Here is an 18,942-nt window from a genome sequence, read left to right on the forward strand (position 1 = left end):
TTGACATTTTGGTTGTTTTGTAGCTCTTTGTGTATTCTGGAGATTAGCCCTCTATCACCTATGTCGTGTGCTAAGATCTTCTCCCATTCTGCGGGTTGCTTTTTTACTTTGTTGATTGTTTCTCTAGCTGTACAGAAGCTTCTTAGTTTGATGAGGTCCCAATTGTTTATTTTGGTCTCGATTTCTACTGCATTTGGAGTCTTTTTTAGGAAGTGAGGGCCTACCCCTAAGTGTTCCAGTGTGTTTCCAACATTTTCTTCCAATAGTTTGAAGGTTTCTGGATGTAGGTTTAGATCTGTTATCCATTTAGATCTGATCTTAGTGTATGGTGAGAGATGTGGATCTATCTTTTTGTTTCTGCAGGCTATTAACCAGTTGTCCCAACAGCATTTATTGAACAGACCTTCCCATTTGCCTGGATTGTCGTTTGTCTTTTTGTCAGATTATTTGGCTGTATCTATGTGGGTTTCCTTCTGGTGTTTCTATTCTGCTCCATTGATCTTCCTCTCTATCTTTGTGCCAGTACCACGCTGTTTTGATAACCACTGCCCTATAGTATGTCCAGAGGTCCGGAACTGTGATTCCCCCTGCTAACTTCCTGTTTTTCAGGATGGTTCTAGCTATCCGTGGTTTTTTGTGCTTCCAGATGAACCTTTGGATCATTGTTTCCAGTTCCATGAAGAATGTTTTGGGCAATTTGATTGGGATTGCGTTGAATGTATATATTGCTTTTGGTAGTATAGACATTTTAATGATACTGATTTTACCTATCCAGGAGCATGGGATGTTACTCCATCTTTTAGGTCTTGTTCAATTTCTTTTTTAAGTAGTTTGTAGTTTTCTTCAAATAAGTCTCCTACATTTTTGGTTAGATTTATTCCCAGATATTTCATACTTTTCTCTGTTATTTTGAATGGTATCTTGCTGGTTAAGTCTTTTTCCATCTTGGGGCTGTTCGCATACACTATGGCTGTTGATTTTTGTTCATTAATTTTGTACCCTGCCACTCTACCAAACTCTCGTACAAGTTCTAGCAGTCTCTGTATTGAGTCTCTTGGCTCTTCTACATAAAGAATCATATCATCTGCATGTAGTGAGAGTTTGACTTCTTCGTTTCCCATTTGGATTCCTCTGATTTCTTTTTCTTATGGCCTCAGCGAGTACCTCTAGGACTATGTTGAATAGTAGTGGAGAAAGTGGACATCCCTGTCTTGTTCCAGATCTCAGTGGGAAGGGTTCCAGCTTTTCTCCATTCAGTATGATGCTGGCGTTGTGTTTTTCATATATGGCTTTAATTATGTTGTGGATTTTTCCATCTATGCCTACCTTGGTTAGGGTTTTTAGTAGGAAGTGGTGTTGGATTTTGTCGAAAGCTTTTTCTGCATCTGTTGATACTATCATGTGATTCTTGTTTTTCAGTTTTTGGATGTAGTGTATCACATTTATGGATTTGCGAATGTTGAACCATCCCTGCATTCTAGGGATGAATCCTACTTGATCTGGATGAACGATCTGTCTGATGTGTTTTTGAATTCTGTTGGCTAGGATTTTGTTGAGAATCTTAGCATCAATGTTCATCAAAGAGATAGGTCTGTAGTTTTCCTTCTCTGTTAGTTCTCTGGTTTTGGGATTAAGATAATGTTGGCTTCATAGAATGAGTTTGGAAGGGTTGCCTCTTTTTCTATTGTTTTGAAGAGTTTGTAGAGGATTGGGGTCAGTTCCGTTCGGAATGTTTTGTAGAATTCTGTAGTGAAGCCGTCTGGGCCTGGGCTTTTCTTTGTTGGGAGGTTTTTAATCACTGATTCAATCTCTACTTCAGTTATGGGTTTGTTCAGGTCGTTTGTTGCCTCTGGGCTAAGTTTTGGCAGGTGGTAGAAGTCTAAGAACTTTTCCATTTCTTGGTGATCTTCTGATTTGTTGGAGTACAGTGCTTTGTAGTAATTTCTAATTATGGCCTTAATGGATGCGGTGTCTGTTGTTATGTTGCCTTTTTCATCTTTGATGCTGGTAATTCTTGCCTTCTCTTGTTTTTTCTTTGTCAGTCGGGCCAGTGGGGTGTCTATCTTGTTTATCTTCTCAAAAAACCAGCTTTTTGATTCATTGATTTTGTGTATGGTTTTTTTTATTTCTATCTGGTTGATTTCCTCCCTTGTTTTGATGATTTCTTGTTTCCTATTGTGTGTGGGGCACTTCTGCTGTTGTTTTTCCAATTCCTGGAGGTGTGTGTTTAGTTCTTGTATTTGGCGTCTCTCTTGGGCCTTGACATGAGCTCCAATTGCGATGAGTTTACCCCGTAGCACTGCTTTGGCAGTGTCCCACAAATTTTGGAATGTTGTGTCAGAGTTTTCATTGGTTTCCATAAATTTTTTTATCTCATCTTTAATTTCTTCTCTGATCCATTGTTCGTTTAATAGCATATTGTTCAGCCTCCAAGAGTTTCTGTATTTCCTGGGGCATTTTGAATTGCTGATTTCCAGCTTCATTCCATGGTGGTCTGAGAGGGTACATGGTATGATTCCTATCTTTTTGAAGTTATTTAGGTTTGCTTTGTGTCCTATCATGTGGTCGATCCTGGAGAAGGTGCCATGCACTGCTGAAAAAAATGTATAATCTGTGGCCTTAGGGTAAAAAATTCTATAAATGTCAACCAAGTCCAGTTGTTCTATTGTTTGTATGAGCTCTGTTTCTTTGAGTTTTTGTTTTGTTGATCTGTCTATTGTTGTTAGTGGGGTGTTAAGATCACCCACTATTATTGTGTGCATATCTATGTCTCCCCTTAAGTCCGTGAGTAATTGCTTCACGTAGCTAGGTACATTTGAATTTGGTGCATGTATGTTCACAATGGTAATTACTTCCTGATGGATCAGTCCCTTCACCAATATATAATGTCCTTCCCTGTCCTTTTTGATGTGTGTCAGATTGAAGTCCACATCATCTGAAATTAAGACAGCTACCCCAGCCTTTTTTTCTCGTCCATTGGCATGAAATATCTGTTTCCAACCTTTCACTTTCAGCTTCTTCGAATCTCTTCTGGTTAGATGTGTCTCTTGTAGGCAACAGATAGTTGGGTGCTGTTTGATAATCCATTCTGTTAATCTATGCCTTTTGATTGGTGAGTTCAGGCCATTTGTGTTAAGAGTTAAAATTGAGAGGTTGTGATTTTGCCCTGCCATACTTGTTTTTGTGGGTGTTGATATCTGTGTAATTGCCCTTCCTTGTATGGACTTTAGTGGGGAGATCTTCCTGTTTGCCATCTTTGCTTATGATTCACCTCCTTTTTTTCTGGATTTAGTGCATTTCTAAGGAGATTTTGTAGAGCTGGTTTTGTGCTGGCATATTCTTCTAATTTCTCTTTGCTGTGAAAGTATTTGATTTCGTTCTCAAATACAAATGAGATCTTTGCTGGGTACAATATTCTTGGTTGACAGTTGTTCTGATTCAGGATTTGGAAGATCTTTGTCCATTCTCTTCTTGCTTGTAAAGTCTCTTCAGAGAAGTCAGCAGTGATCCTGATTGGTTTTCCCCGGTATGTGATCTTTTCTCTGCTTCGTACTTGTCTCAGGATTCTTTCTTTGTCTTCATTGGAGTAGAACTTGAGCACCATATGTCTGGGTGAAGATTGCTTTGGGTCATATCTGCTGGGAGTCCTCTGACCGTCCTGGATTTGGGCTGGGTTCATGTTCCAAGTGTTTTGGAAGTTTTCCTGTATAATTTCGTCGAGCACCATTTGCATTCCTGACTCTTTTTCCGCTCCTTCAGGAAGGCCAATAATCCTAATATTCGATTTTCTGAGGTTGTCTTTCATTTCTTGTATGGTCTTATTGGCTTTGTTCAGACTTGTCTCCAGCTGTTTAATGAACTGGGTATGTTCGTTTTGTGTGTCTTCCGTTTCAGAGATCCTCTCTTCTGCTGTATTTGTTCTGTTGGTTAGGCTCTCAATTTTGTGCTCTAAGGCAAGGATTTTACTTTTCATTTGTTGTATTTCTGAGGCTATGTGGTTCTTGAATTCCTTGAAGTCCTCCCAATTCTTCTCATTGTCTCTGACATATTTTAACATTATTTTTTTGAATTCCTTGTCTGGTAGATCTTCTATGTCTTCATCTCGCATCTCCGAAATAGACATTGGCTTTTGATCCTTTATTGGTAGGGTGTTGGCACTCTCATCTGGATCATTACCTTTTCTGGTATTTCTTCCCATTGTGTTAGTGTTTCTTTTTTGAGAGACCTAGGCACCAGTGTGCTGAGGGGTCTCCAAGCACTATCCTGTAGAGATCGGAGTCTGCAGGCGTGGAGTAGCAGGGTGTGGGAATTTTCAAGGCACTTTTGGTGCGTCTCCAGAACACTGGACCTCAGGCTGCCACTTCCAGGGCCCAGCGGATTCAAAGCGCACTCTCAGCTCGTACCCTACAGGTATGCTACCACAGGGCGTGGGGGAGTGAAGGCACTCTCTGTGTGCGCCCCCTGTGCGCGCGATCACAGGGCTCGGAGGATTCTAGGTGCTTTCTTGGTGTGTCCCCAGTGCCAGGGACTGCAGGGCGTGGAGGTTCCAGGTGCTCTCTGGGAACACCTCCTGCACGCGGGTCCGCAGTGCTCTCCTGGTTCGTCTCCCAAGCACGGGACTATAAGGCTTGGGGTGTTCCAGGTGCTCTCTGGAAGCGCCTCCTGTGCAGGCCCACCCACCCCAGCGCTTGCAGGGGGCCGACTGCCCCAGCGCTAGCACGGGACTGCCCAGCCCAGAGGCGTGCTTGGGTTCCTGTGGGATAGCACCGCCCAGCTGAGTGCCAGACCGCAAAGGCACGGGGGAGTATTCAGTATGCCTTTTGCCTTTCTCCCAGACACAGTTTTGGCAGTTTCAAGGCACTCTCCCGGTGTCTCTAGACGCTGGATTCTCGGGGGGGGGGGGGGCGAGGGGCGGGGAGATGAGCACCAATTGTGTTCAGGCTCTGTGCATGCCCCTGGGGGGCCAACTCCCGAAGCCTCCAACCCACCACTGTCCCCACCCAACTCACTCAAACCTCAGGTTCTTGCAGTCTGCCTCTCCCTCTGGTGGGAACCCTCGCTGCGGGTGCGTCTCCTGGCTACTGGTTGCTGGTCCCGGCGGGTGTAGGCGGGTGGAACCTGGAGGCTGCGGAGGTCCCGGTGGGGCTTGGCGACCAGGGTGGGCGGATGCCGGCGGGTCCCGGTGACTCAGGGTCCTGGTGTCCGCAGCGGGCGGAGGTCCTGGCGGGTCCTGGTGACCAGGGTGAGCAGATGCCAGCAGGTCCCAATCACCGCCGGTCCTCACGGCCACAGCGTCTGCGGGTTGGTCGGCGGCTTTCAGCGTCTGTGGGTCGGTCGGCGGCTTTCAGTGTCTGCACTCAAAGGTGACTCAGCAGGTCAGGAGCGGAAAGTCGTCTTCCCTGCCCTTCGTTTTGTTTTTCCCTGGTTGCTCTTCCGAGTTGTGTGGATTTTTTTGGTTCCACACTGTCCAGGGAACTTCACGTTCTTCTCCCTGTAGTTGTATGCTGCTCCACTTACGCTTTTGTCGCGTTCTAGCCCTCTCTGTCTGTGAGCTCTCTCACAGTCTTCCTCCTATGTCGGCCATCTTGCGAGTCTCAATTCTTTCATCTTTAATACTGTTTATTTCTGCTTTTTTTTCCCCCTGGGTCCATCTTACTAGAGATTTGTTTGTTCTGTTAGACTTTGAAACACAATCATTAGCTGATTTTCTGTATTGATTTTTGGGAGGTTATTTCATTGATTTCTGCTGTTTTTCTTCTAACTTTTTGAGTTCGGTACTTGGGTCGTACATGTTTCATCTTTGAATTTTTAATTTTGTTTGGGAGAGAGAGGGTGCAGAGAGCTCTCCCTCGCATCCATTGGTTTATTCCTCAGCAGCCTGCACTAGCCAGGACTAGCTCAGGCTGAGCTGGGAGCCAGAAGCTCGACGTGAGGCCCTAGCATGGGCAGCAGGGACTTTGCCGCCTGAGCTGTTACCTGTTCCCATTCCCACCTCAGCAGGAGGCTGAGTTGGTAGTGGAAATTGGACTGCTAGACATTCCAAGAGGGACGAGGGTGTCCAAGGGGCGTCCTCACCACTGTTGCATCTGAATTACTGTACCAAATATCCAGCCCCTAAGATTAGTCTTTTAATCAGCACTGATTCCTTAAATTCCCATCTATTGGATTAACTCGATTTTAGTATTTAAATGTTGAATCTGAGTTTGAGTATAAAACATGGCACAAATATAGCTTTGTTATATCCCAAACTAATTGCGCTGGTGGTTTTTATTAGATAATCCATCTCATAATATGAGAATTTAAATCTATTTTTCACAACTTATTCTGTAATGATTTATAGATCCACCTGTGTTATAGAACACCACACGTTCTTGGAAAAAGAGAATGTGGCACTGTTTTAATTGTAACATGCTATAATACGGTTCTTTTTGCCTGGTCAAACTTCTGTTTCAGAAGTTCCTAATCTATTTTTCAGGCCTCTGTTTGATTCATTTTGTCAAGATCTTCTCTATTTTCCCCTAAAAAAAAATCCTATGAGGCTTTGATTGTGGTTTTGTTGACTTGATGCGCTGGTATTGAAGAAGTCAATTTCTTACATTGTGCACTTTCGTCTTGCTACAAATATGCATGACCATTTATTCAAGCATTTGTTTCTTAGAAGCATTTTACAGCTGCTCATATGAATCCTGAGTCTTATAAACTTTCTTATAAATCTTCTTCACCTTATTTGTAAAAATGTGCTTGCAGATGAAAATTTAAAACAGCATATTTTTTTTATCAAGTTTATCTCTTTTGTGTTAGGTTCATTTATTTTTACACTTATTCTCTAAAATATTTTTGTAGTTCCTAATCCTCTTATTAATGACTTGCAAAATGGCACCTGTTCTCATAGAACTTCTTGGGACACTTGCCAAAGAAGTTGTGTTTCTGGGGAATAGCAAGAAGCGTCTTTGACATGAAAATTGGGCCCTTCTGGGAGTGCATGAGACCTGACCAGCCATGGGATTTGACAAACTCCAAATGTTCAGTCCTGGCCTTTATCCACACTGCGGCTCCAGATCGCCCTTCTCTCCATAGGAGATGAAGGTACTTCAGAACGGCCATACAAAAGCAGAATTAGGGCTTGGCACGGTGGCCTATGGCTAAAGTCCTCGCCTTGCACATGCCAGGATCCCATATGGGTGCCATTTCTAGTCCTGGCCACCCCGTTTCCCATTCAGCTCCCTGCTTGTGGCCTGGGAAAGCAGTCGAGGATGGCCTAAAGCCTTGGGACCCTGCACCCGCGTGGGAGACCCGGAAGAGGCTCCTGGTTTCGGATTGGTTCAGTTGCGGCCGTTGCGGCCCCTTGGGGAGTGAACCATATGGAGGATCTTCCCCTCTGTCTCGCCTCCTATTTCTGCATTTCCAATAAAAATCTTTTTTAAAAAGAAAAAAAATAGAAGATTGCTTTGGTGCAAACCTTTTAAATCTGAGTAGATTTCTTCCATGATATAGTTTGTGAGTTTTTAAAAATATATACCTGTAATAAAAAATGTTTTAAATTCCATTTTCATGAACTTTTTAAAAAAGATTTATTGATTTTTATTAAAAGGCAGATACACAGAGAGGAGGCGAGACAGAGAGGAAGATCTTCCATCCGATGGTTCACTCCCCAAGCGGCCACAATGGCTAGAGCTGAGCCAGTCTGAAGCCAGGAGCCAGGAGCTTCTTTCCAGGTCTCCCACATGGGTGCAAGGTCCCAACGCTTTGGCCATCCTGACTGCTTTCCCAGGCCACAAGCAGGGACTGGATGGGAAGTAGGACCGTCGGGATCAGAACCGACGCTCATGTGGGATCCTGGGCATGCCAAGGCGAGGACTTTAACCACTACGCTATCGCACTGGGCCCCATTTTCATTAACTTTTTGAAGCACCTTCCTATTAATGCTTGGAGTTGTTGGGTGCATAAACCGCAGATTCACCCAGAGCTCCTTTTCTTCCAGTGAGTTTTGTTTTCCCTTCAGTCCTCCCTCTTTTCCCTCCTGTTAAAAATCATGGTTGTGGGCCAGGGCTGGCTTGTGCATATCCCATATTGGAGTGCAAGTATGAGTCCTGGCTGTTCCACTTTGTATCTGGCTTCCTGCTAATACTTGGGGCCCTGACACCCACATGGGAGTTCCTGGCTTTAGCTTGGTGCAGCTTGGTTCAGATGGCTGCTGCAGCCGTCTGGGGACCGAATCAGCACATACAAGTTCTGCCTTTCCTTCTGTCATTCTGCCTTTCAAATATATGAACCAACATTTTTATAAAAGATTCCTAGCTAAAAATCTATATAACAAAATTTACCTTTAAAAATTTTTCTGTGTGTTCAATTCAGGGACATCAAATGCAGTCACAATTTTGTATAGCTATTATGACTATTACCAGAAATTAAAAAATGATTCCTACAGAAGCAGCACCCATTCAATGATAATTCGCCACTCCCTCTCTCTGGCCCTGGAATGCTGTGCTCCCTCTGCCCCTGTGGAGTCACCTGATGCAGAAATGCACATTAGCAGAATTGTGCTGTGAGTGTTCCCTGGTGTGTCCCCAGCCAGCTCTCAGTTCATACTCCCACATCTCCCTGCCCGTCGGCTGCCGACACTCACCGAGGCTTTCTCCCCATCTTTCTGTGCGCGGCCACTTTTCCTGCCTCTATTCGTGTGATTTTGTCTAACATGAGACACTGTCGCACAAATGCTTGTCAGATGTCACATACCATCCCAGCTGCTCAAGAATTCTCATCCTGGCATTCAAGGCCTTTTGTGACCTTGATCGGTAGAACTCTTAATCAGAAAAGTGCATAGATCATGACCCAGTGCAGATCTTGACAGGAGGAATGACAGAATACAAGCACGTGGGATATCTAGCAGAGTGAAAAGACGTCACGACCAGGTTGAGGACGGAGTCGAAAGCACGGACACCAGCAGGTGTAGGAGCTGTCGGTTCAGCAGCCACAGCAGGGCTGCCGTGGCCTTGAGGAAGCCCATCCTGGATCCTGCTCCCCATTGCCTCACTGCAGCCCTGCTCTCTGAGGGCTCAGGTGGCCATGCCAGGACAGGTGACATCTGCGTCGGCTCTAGGCAGCCAGCAGGGCTCCAGGCTCCAGGGCTCCAGGCAGCCAGCAGGGCTCCAGGCTGCAGGGTTCCAGGCAGCCTGAAGGGCTCCAGGCTCCAGGGCTCCAGGCAGCCAGCAGGGCTCCAGGCAGCCAGCAGGGCTCCAGGCTCCAGGGCTCCAGGCAGCCAGCAGGGGGCTGCTCTGGGCTTTCCTCTGATTTCTTGAAGTCACTGGTGATGGAAACCTTCAGTCTCTGTGCCACCTGGCCTGCAGATTTTTTTAAGATTTATTTTTATTGGAAAGTTGGATTTACAGAGAAGGAGAAACAAAGATTTTCCATCCACTGGTTCGCTCCCCAAGTGGCCACAATGGCCAGAGCTGAGCTGATCGAAACCAGGAGCCTGGAGCTTCTTCTGGGTCTTTCATGAGGGTACAGGGTCCCAAGGCTTTGGGCCCTCCTCTACTGCTTTCCCAGGCCACAAGCAGGGAGCTGGATGGTAAGTGGAGCAGCTGGGACATGAACTGGCGCCCATATGGGATCCCAGCTCATGTAAGGCAAGGACTTTGGCCACTAGGTTACTTTGTTGGGCCCAGATTTTTTTTCCTTTAAAGATTTTATTTACGTTTAAACTTGTTTTCACTTTTTAAAAACGATTTATTTTTATTGCAAAGTCAGATATACAGAGAGGAGAGACAGAGGGAAATCTTCTGTCTGATGATTCACTCCCCAAGTAACCACAACGGCCGGTGCTAGGCTGATCCGAAGCCAGGAGCCAGGAACTTCCTCCGGGTCTCCCACACAGGTGCAGGGTCCCAAGGCTTTGGGCCGTCCTCGACTGTTTTCCCAGGCCACAAGCAGGACCTGGATGGGAAGTGGAGCTGCAGGGATTAGAACCGGCGACCATATGGGATCCTGATGTGTGCAAAGCGAGAGCTTCAGCCGCTAGGCCACTGCACTGGGCCTGTTTTCACTTTAAAAATTTGATCTGCTGGTTCACTCCCTAGATGTTACTGACTTACAGGGAATGTCCAAGCCAAAGCTAGGAGCCTGGATCTCGATCAGGATCTCCCATGTGGGTGGTCGATGCCCTTGTAGTTGAACCATCACCTGCTTTCCTTTAAGATATAGATTAGCAGGAAGCTAGATCTAAAATTAAGGATTGGGGCCTAGTGTGGTGGTCTAGTAACCAAAGTCCTCGCCTTGCACACCTCGGGATTCCGTATGAACACTGGTTCTAATCCTAGCAGTCCTACTTCCCATCCGGCTGCCTGCTTGTGACCTGGGAAAGCAATCGAGGATGGCCCAAGACCTTGGGGCACTGCACCCACATGGCAGACCTGGAAGAGGCTCCTGGCTCCTGGCTTCAAATCGGCTTGGCTGTGGCTGTTGTGGCTGCTTGGGGAGTGAATCAGCAGACAGAAGATCATCCTCTCTGTATATATGACTTTCCAATGAAAAGATAAATCTTATAAAAAAAGAAAGGAGTGGGGTTGAGGAAGTCTCAAGTGTAACATCTGTTATTGTTTTTTAAGATTATTAGGAAGATGGGAGAGCCAGATCTTCACCTGGTTAACCCTCGAGAAGGCAGCAGTGACTAAGTGGGCTGAAGCCGTAAGCTTCATACACGTCTTCCAAACACTTGAGTCCTCTTCTGCTCTTTTCCCAGGCATATTAGGGAGCTGAGTCAGAAGTAGAACAGCTAGGACACAAGTTGGCATGCATGTGAGATTCTGGTGTTGCGGGCTCAGCTTTCCCCGTTACGCCACATGCCGGGAATGCAGTGAACGTGTCGGTAGCATGTACTCGGTGATTACACAGAAAACATGAGGATGAAGTATCCTGGACACTCCTCAGACTCCCCACTGCATTTAGGTCAGGTTCTCAGTGTTACGTGTATTTCAAAACCTGATTGTGGAACAGGAAATCTGAGCTTTCTCCCCAGGCATTAAGGGGCACTCTCCTATTCCAGTTCATTCTCTGAACTTTGAAACTCCTGTGGGTTCAGAATTTGGGCAACCGCTATTTCCTGTGAGACCAGCAGTTACATCTTGTTTTTTTTTTTTTAAAAGATTTATTCATTTTATTACAGCCAGATATACACAGAGGAGGAGAGACAGAGAGGAAGATCTTCCGTCCAATGATTCACTCCCCAAGTGAGCCGCAACGGCCGGTGCTGCCCCGATCCAATGCCGGGAACCAGGAACCTCTTCCGGGTCTCCCACGCGGTGCAGGGTCCCAATGCATTGGGCCGTCCTCAACTGCTTTCCCAGGCCACAAGCAGGGAGCTGGATGGAAAGTGGAGCTGCCGGGATTAGAACCGGCGCCCATATGGGATCCCAGGGCTTTCAAGGAGAGGAGTTTAGCTGCTAGGCCACGGCCGCCGGGCCCAGTTACATCTTCTTTTAAAAAAAGATTTATTTTTATTGCAAAGTCAGATATACAGAGAGGAAGAGAGACAGAGGAAGATCTTCCATTTGCTGATTCTTTACCCAAGTAACCACAGCAGACGGTGCTGGGCTGATCGGAAGCCAGGAGCCAGGAACTTCCTCCGGGTCTCCCACATGGGTGCAGAGTCCCAAGGCTTTGGGCCGTCCTTGATTACTTTCTCAGGTCACAAGCAGGCAGCCGGATGGGAAGTGGAGCCGCTGGGATTAGAACTGGCGCCCACATGGGATCCTGGGTGTGCAAGGCGAGAATTTCAGCCGCTGGGCTGCCAAGAATTACATCTTACTGTGCGAAGCGTGGTAGGATGACTGATTGTCAAGCAGGTGTGATTAAATGAACACATTATGCTCGATAAAGAGTAGACTGAATCTTTGACTATGGTTTGATTAACAGTCATGTAAATAAAGAGTTAGGGAAAAAAACTTAGCAGAAACAAAGAGCTTAAACCAGAGGTGGTGATCTGAACAGGAGGCCCAAGACCATTTTTGGCGTGCGCCGTGTGAGTGGAACACAGGCATTACAGCCACAAGTGCAGAGGGGGCCTCCTCATTCTCTTCTCCCATCACCTCTCCCCTCTCCTAGACCTGGTCCTTATCACCTGTTGTTTTCTCTGTCCTCCGTCCGTCCTGCACATCCTGTCCCCTCTGCCTGCCCTCCCCCCTTCATGTCCTAGTTCTGCCTGGCCTCCCATGCCTCCCATGCTCTGCTACCTCCCTTGCTTCCTCCTCCTCCCCTCCCTTCTCCCTCATCCTTGACCTCTTCCCATCTCAAGTTTGCAGGCTCTTCTCATGCCCATTAAGCCCTCTTGTCCTGGTGCACCGTCACCTGCTAAGCGATGCCCCAAGTCACAGGCCCTGCCTTCTTGTCTCTTCCTTTCTGAGTGCTGAGATGAGTCTTGAGCTTGAAAGAATAACAAAGCAGACCTGGTGCTTAGGGCAGGGTGTGAGTGGTGCAGGTAGGGTTGACTGGGGCTAGGTGAGTCACCTCCAGGGGAATAAGTAGTAGGACAATAAACCCTCGTAGAGGAAAGAGGGTGCTGCAGGCAGGAGGAGAGTGAGCTGAGACCATAGCAGCAAATGCAGTGGTGCCTGGGAAGTTGGACCACAGTATTTTTTGAGAGGGCTGAATGGGGTAACACGGGCTGCTTCGCTCCAGAGTCAGAGGGAAGGCCATGCTGGGGATAAGATGAACGAATTCTCCCATCTGGTTTGTAGCTGAAGGTTCAGAGAGCCAAACGCTTTACTGGAATAACATCTAGGAGTCACTGGTGGGTTCAGTGTTGTGAGCTTTCGGTGACACTTGGGCAGCACCGTCACATGGCAGATAAGGGATTATGACAGAGATGGATGGCCAAGTCTTAGGCCTGGGCTTAGGAGACCTGGATTCTAGGCTGGCTCCAAATGCCTGTGCAGCCACAGAGAAGCTATTTGCCCTCTCTGGGCCATGTGGTTTTTATAAAAGATTTACTTCTGTGAAAGGCAGAGTAACACAGAGTGGTGGAGACAGATCTTGAATCACTGGTTCATTCCCTAAATGGCTGCAATGACCAGGGTTGGGCCAAGGCAAAGCCAGGAGCTTCTTCTGGGTCTCCCATGTAGATGTAGAGGCCCAAACACCTGGGCCATCCTCTTCTGCTTTCCCGGGCCATGAACAGGGAGTTGGATCAGAAGTGGAGCAGTTGGAGCTTGAACGGCCACCCATAAGGGATGCCTGCATCTCAGGTGGTGGCTTATCTTGCTGTACTGCAAAGCCAGCCTCCTGGGCCACGTATCCGCTGGAAAGTTGCAGGCTAGGACTAGGCAGGTGTTTCCTAGTGGCAAGGAAGCAGGGTTTGAATGAATAAAACAGGTGGAAGTGGGGCTGCTGCTGCTGCCCTCAACCCACAAAGACCTCCAGGAGCTAAATCCCCAGCCCTGGGAACATAAGACTTCTAAGTCTGCTTCATGCTCTGCCTGCGACGATGGGAACCAGGTCCGCACTAGCGATCCCTCTGGGAAATTTTGTAATCCTGGGGGTCACTGTTTTTCACTTGAGCACCCTCTGAAACATCCCTCTCTTGACATGAAACTCCATCTCTGTGCAGTCGCGTGCAGCGCATCCTCATTATTATCCAGAAGTGTTGAAGTGAGCTCCGAGATGGACAGGAAGATCTCTGCTGAATACTGCTCCTACAAATGAGGTGTTTGATCTCCTTTCCACATTTATGCTATTGTCTTACACCAACCTCAAGTTCTGTCTTGATTTTTCACTCTGATGTCCATTTAGGAGGATTCTCCCATCTGGCTGCCTGACTTGTGTGTTCTCTGTTCCCCCATCCAGCAACAGCACAGGTTAGGAGAGGCAGAGAAGGCGAGTTAGAGCCTTGAGGTCAGCGAGTTTTGCCTCTTACCATTAATAACAAAAACCACGAGGTCTGATTGGTTGAGATAAATGCATGAAAATAGTGAACCCTTGGGGTTTGCATGAGCTATACTCAATGGAGCTGCGTGATGGTCTCGCCTACCACATTCTGGCATTTGTTTCCTGTGATCTAAACCCTGGACATAATCTTGTTTATCCTTAGCCCTGCTAATTGTATTCTGTCTTCCCCTTCTCACCCCAGGAAAAGAGAGGACGATTTATGGACTTATTAGATGCCAAGTATCTACGAACCACACTGCAGATCTGGGTCATATGGTAAGAATGGACTGATTTCAGAGTTTGCCTCACCAGGCACTTGGAGGACATCTGCTTAAACATGTCCTTTGAGTGCTGCCAACTCGAAAAACACCAGATCGACTCCAAGCATTGCTCCTAGTAACATTTACTACTGAAACAAAGTGACATTTTCCAAAGAGACAGAAGGAGGCCCATTAGGTCTCCACCCAGCTTTCCAATTTGTTTTTTCTAAGGAACCCCTGAGTTCACTGCTCACCTTTGGCAGCTGGGACTTTTTCCCTACATCTCAGATGCAGCGGGAGAGACTCATGTGGTCCCCTCTCTGCTGTATTTCTCTGCAGCCATAACCTTGAGCAATTGCTCTGTGGGACACGTGGAGTGCCAAGTGTAAAGGAAAAGATTGGTGATTTTTACTACATTAAGTTAGGAATTTGGTGTCATTAAGAACCTGTTAGGTAAGCTATCAACTGAAGAGGAAATTTTATATACACATATACACAAGTATCCAACACATTATGTATACATTAATGTATATAAGGATATTTTCAAAAGTCCATGAACAATGGAATGAAAAGGTGAGTTTATTCTGATTAAAAAAAAAAAACTTTGAAATCTGTAACTTGAAGTAGTAAATTGAAAATGAATTGTCAAAGAACTACACCTGGATTTCTTTACCAAAGCAAACTTAATTTTCCACAGAATTTTTAGTCCATGTATTTTATAGGTTTATTTCTTTGAAAGGCAGAGTGGCGGGGAAAGATCTTCCATTTCTGGGTGCTCTCCCCCCAGTGGCTGTGGTGGCTAGGACTCCGTTTGGGTCTCTTTCGTGAATGAATGCCAAGGGTACAAGCAGTTGGGTCAACGTCGACTGCCTTCCTGGGTCCTTTATCAGGAAGCTGAATTTTGCAGCAGAGTGTCTGGGACTCAAGCCGGTTGGACATGGGTTGCTGGTGTTGTAGATAGTAGCTTAAAATGCTGTGCCACAATGTTGGCTCCACTAAGTTTTTTAAAATTTGAAAGCTCGCATTTGCTCGCTCACTCTCCAGATGCTTGCAATAGCAGCACTGGACTGGACAACAGTCCAAAGCCGGAAACCAAGTCTATGTCTCCCAAGTGGGCGGCAGGAACCCCATGATGTGAGCTGTTGCCACTGCTTCCCTGGTTCAATATTGGTGGGGAGAGGGGACCAGAGTCAGGAATTGCTACTGGAAATTAAATCCGGGTGCTTGTATATGAGCATTTTACTCTTTTGGCTAAACACCTGTTCTTCCAAAAACTTCTTGCGGTGCCTTGCAAAGCGACTGTATATAACATAGTATTTTAAGAATAAAACAGATGACCAGTTTAGAAATAGGCAAGAAAATGGAACAGTCACTTCACCAAAACATGAGTATCATATAAGAATGTCAAAACATGCTCAACCTTAAGGAAATCAGGGAAATGTAAATTAAAATTCAATGAGACACTATTACAAATCTGTCAGTCTATGACAATGACTGCATTTAGAAAACCAAGTTTTGGAAAGGATGGGCAGTAACTGGAGATGATAGTTTTAAATTAACACAACTGCTTTGGAAAACTGGAGCTGTGCCTTACTAGTGACCCAACAATCCCACTGCTAGGTCTGTACCCAACAGAAATGCATGTGTGTGCTCAGCAAAGCGAATATGTTGTTGATAGCAGGACTGAGTTTTCTGTGCCATTGGTCTTTCCATATGTGTGCCTTCCACTCGCAATGGCCTCCCCTGCCTTGTGTGATGCTGTTCCTCCAGGTCTGGAGGAAGCTTTGGCTCACGGTGTGTTCTCACTCCCAGGCTGGGCATTTCTTTTGCCTACTATGGGGTCATCCTGGCCAGTGCAGAGCTGCTGGAGCGAGACCTGGTCTGTGGTTCAAAATCCAAGTCTGACACGGTGGTGGTTGTGGGGGACTCGGAGGAGAATCGGAGCCCCTGTTACTGCCACATGTTCGCCCCCTCTGACTACAGGACCATGATCATCAGCACTGTGGGCGAAATTGCTTGTAAGTCTTCTGCTCTCTGCTGGCTCTCTGACTGCTTTGGGTGTGGCTCTTGTGTCTAGGAGGAGACAAGCTTGTGACATGACTTAGTAGATGACCAAGTCCCCAAATTTCATAGATGTGACATGAGGAAGTCTAGAGGGGTTAAACTTCGAATCGCTGTATTCTACCCATTATCAGATGTATTGTTTCCACATTTTAATATCTCTGAATTTTGGGTGTGCTTTCCAGGCTTGCTACATTTCAAGCAGCAGTTTTTATTTCTGTTCTACTTGAAGTTACTGAACCATTAGTGCCACCTTGAATTTCGAGATAAACAGAAGAAGCCATTTGAAACACAGGCCTAACAGATTGGCAGTTGGCAATAGATCTGTGTGATAGAATAAGCTTCCTGGATGTATAGCATGCCCCTTGTCATTCTTGGACCCATGTGAGGAAAGTATGGCAAATGGAGTCATGAGGTTGATGACAGTGTGATGGGTTTTGGGCTGTCCTAAGATTTGGGTGAAGGGTGACTCCACGTCGCTGGGGAGAAAGGCCACTAGTGTTCCCAGCTCCCAGGAATTAGTTCTTTGCTGTTTGCTTCCTAGTGAATCCATTGAATATCTTGGGCATCAATTTCCTGGGCCGGCGGCTCAGCCTTTCCATCACCATGGGATGCACAGCTGTATTCTTCCTTCTCCTCAATATTTGCACGTCCAGGTAAGCTTCTCTTCGGTAGCTTCAAGACAAGTATGGTTGGTGGTTTATGATGGGGTCTCCTGGCGTATGGCGTTCAGTGGGGATCCGGGAGAGGTCCCTTCTCCAGGATGGGTAGAGAACAGAATACTTGTCTAAAAGGATCTTGCCTGGCATCTCCATTCCTACTTCCTTCTTGCTGCTGTTCTTGCCCCACTTCAGGTCCCAGGGATGTGGGCACCAGCATTGTTGTTCGCATTTGACCCACCAAAGCTTTCTGGAGGATCAGGACCCTTGTCATTTATTGAATTATCTGTACCTTGGGCCCAGTGCTGTGCATAGTAAATGAAACCTTCACCTGCAGTGCTGACATTCCATGGGGTGCCCACGGATGATGGGGTGCCCATGTGATGATACAGAGAACATACCCATACCTTGTGTTATCAAGTTCACTACATTCTGGTTGGCCGTCCCAGTGTTTTCTGAGCTGTAATTCACAGCCAGCTCTCTGTATCCACACCTTCCAAGGGCAGATTCAACTAACCACCGAGAGAAAAATACTGAAAAAATACTAAAACATTGCCTTTGTATTAAACATGTATAGATTTTTCTTGTCACTCCTACACAATGTAGTATAGCAACTGTTTCCATAGCATTGACACTGTAGTAGCTATTAGTAGAAATCTAGAGATGATTGAAAAGCATCCCGGAGAGTGTACCTACGTTCTATGCAAATACCATGCACTTTTGTATAAGGCGTGGAGCACCCATGGACTTTTTAAAGTATGTATTTGAAAGGCAACGTGACAAAGAAGCTGATCTTCCATCCACCGACTCGCTCTCCAAAAGACCACAAAACCTGGGGCAGTTGCCAGGAGTCAAGAACTCCAGCTGGCCGCTGATGGGTGGCAGGGAATCCAAGCACTTGATCCATCCACCACTGTTTTCCCAGGTACATTAGAAGCAGAGCAGCTAGAACTCCAACTGGTACTTGATGGGATGCTGGTATTGTAGACAGTAGTTTAGCCCTTTAACAGCAGCAAGCCTGGGATTTTGCATCTTAAAGGAGAGGCTGGAAGCAAGCTCTGCAGATACTGGACATGACTATATGTCTGTTTCTCTTCAAACTGTACCGGTTTGAAAATTGGGGTGGGGCCTGGCAGCGTGGCCTAGCGGCTAAAGTCCTCGCCTTGAACGTGCCGGGATCCCATATGGGCACCGGTTCTAGTCCTGGCAGCTCCACTTCTCATCCAGCTCCCTGCTTGTGGCCTGGAAAAGCAGTTGAGGACGGCCGAAAACGGACCCTGCACCCACGTGGGAGAACCGGAGGAAGCTCCTGGTTCCCGGCTCACTTGGGGAGTGAATCATCAGACAGAAGATCTTCCCCTCTGTCTCTCCTCCTCTGTATATCTGACTTTGTAATAAAAAAATAAAAAAATCTTTAAAAAAAAATTGGGGTGGCCGAGAGAGTGGGCCAGGGTGGAATGATCCAGCTGAGGGAATGAAGAGGCCAAACGAGGAGCACTAGGGGGCTGACTCGAGGACCCCACAGTCGGGCCAGGCACAGTGGCTCTCTTGGGCCACAGCTGCCTGTGGGTGTGCTCCAGCCTTTATCAGGCACTTGGAGGGGGCCACTGGAAGCCTCTCCTAACTTCCTTCTGCTGCTTGTTCTCCAGTGCAGGCCTGATTGGCTTCCTCTTCATGCTGAGGGCCTTGGTGGCTGCCAATTTCAACACCATCTACATTTATACTGCCGAGGTATGCGCTCCTGACAAGGTTGGTTACCTTGGGACATCCCAGGAGAGCTGTTTCTAGTGGGTTAATACACATGTAATGTATCTCTGGCTTCTCTTGATTTTTGCACATATTCCTCAAGCAGCAAATTAAAACGAGACCAAAAGCTTTACTTGATGTGGATTTCCCCTTTTGTTAATTTTTTAAACCAAGGACTTTGTATGGCTTAATGAGTTTAATTTTACTATTCTTTTTAGACGTATTTATTTGAAAGATATAAAAAGTGGGGCAGAAGGAGAGGAAGCACTTCAGTCTGTTGCTTGACCCTCCTCCAA

At 46.5% G+C, this 18,942-nt stretch overlaps 1 protein-coding gene across 1 annotated transcript in view; it reads left to right on the plus strand.

Moving 5' to 3' along the window:
* Positions 1-18,942, plus strand: part of SVOPL (SVOP like) — a 46,228-nt gene that overhangs the window by 17,371 nt on the left and 9,915 nt on the right. Inside the window, exons 9-12 of the mRNA XM_058681466.1 lie at positions 14,123-14,196; positions 15,993-16,198; positions 16,786-16,897; positions 18,550-18,631. Of these exons, the coding sequence (XP_058537449.1) occupies positions 14,123-14,196; positions 15,993-16,198; positions 16,786-16,897; positions 18,550-18,631 (474 nt within the window). The remainder of the gene's footprint in view (positions 1-14,122; positions 14,197-15,992; positions 16,199-16,785; positions 16,898-18,549; positions 18,632-18,942) is intronic.

This window comes from Ochotona princeps, chromosome 25 (assembly GCF_030435755.1).
Source record: "Ochotona princeps isolate mOchPri1 chromosome 25, mOchPri1.hap1, whole genome shotgun sequence".
In the NCBI taxonomy this organism is placed as follows: domain Eukaryota; kingdom Metazoa; phylum Chordata; class Mammalia; order Lagomorpha; family Ochotonidae; genus Ochotona; species Ochotona princeps.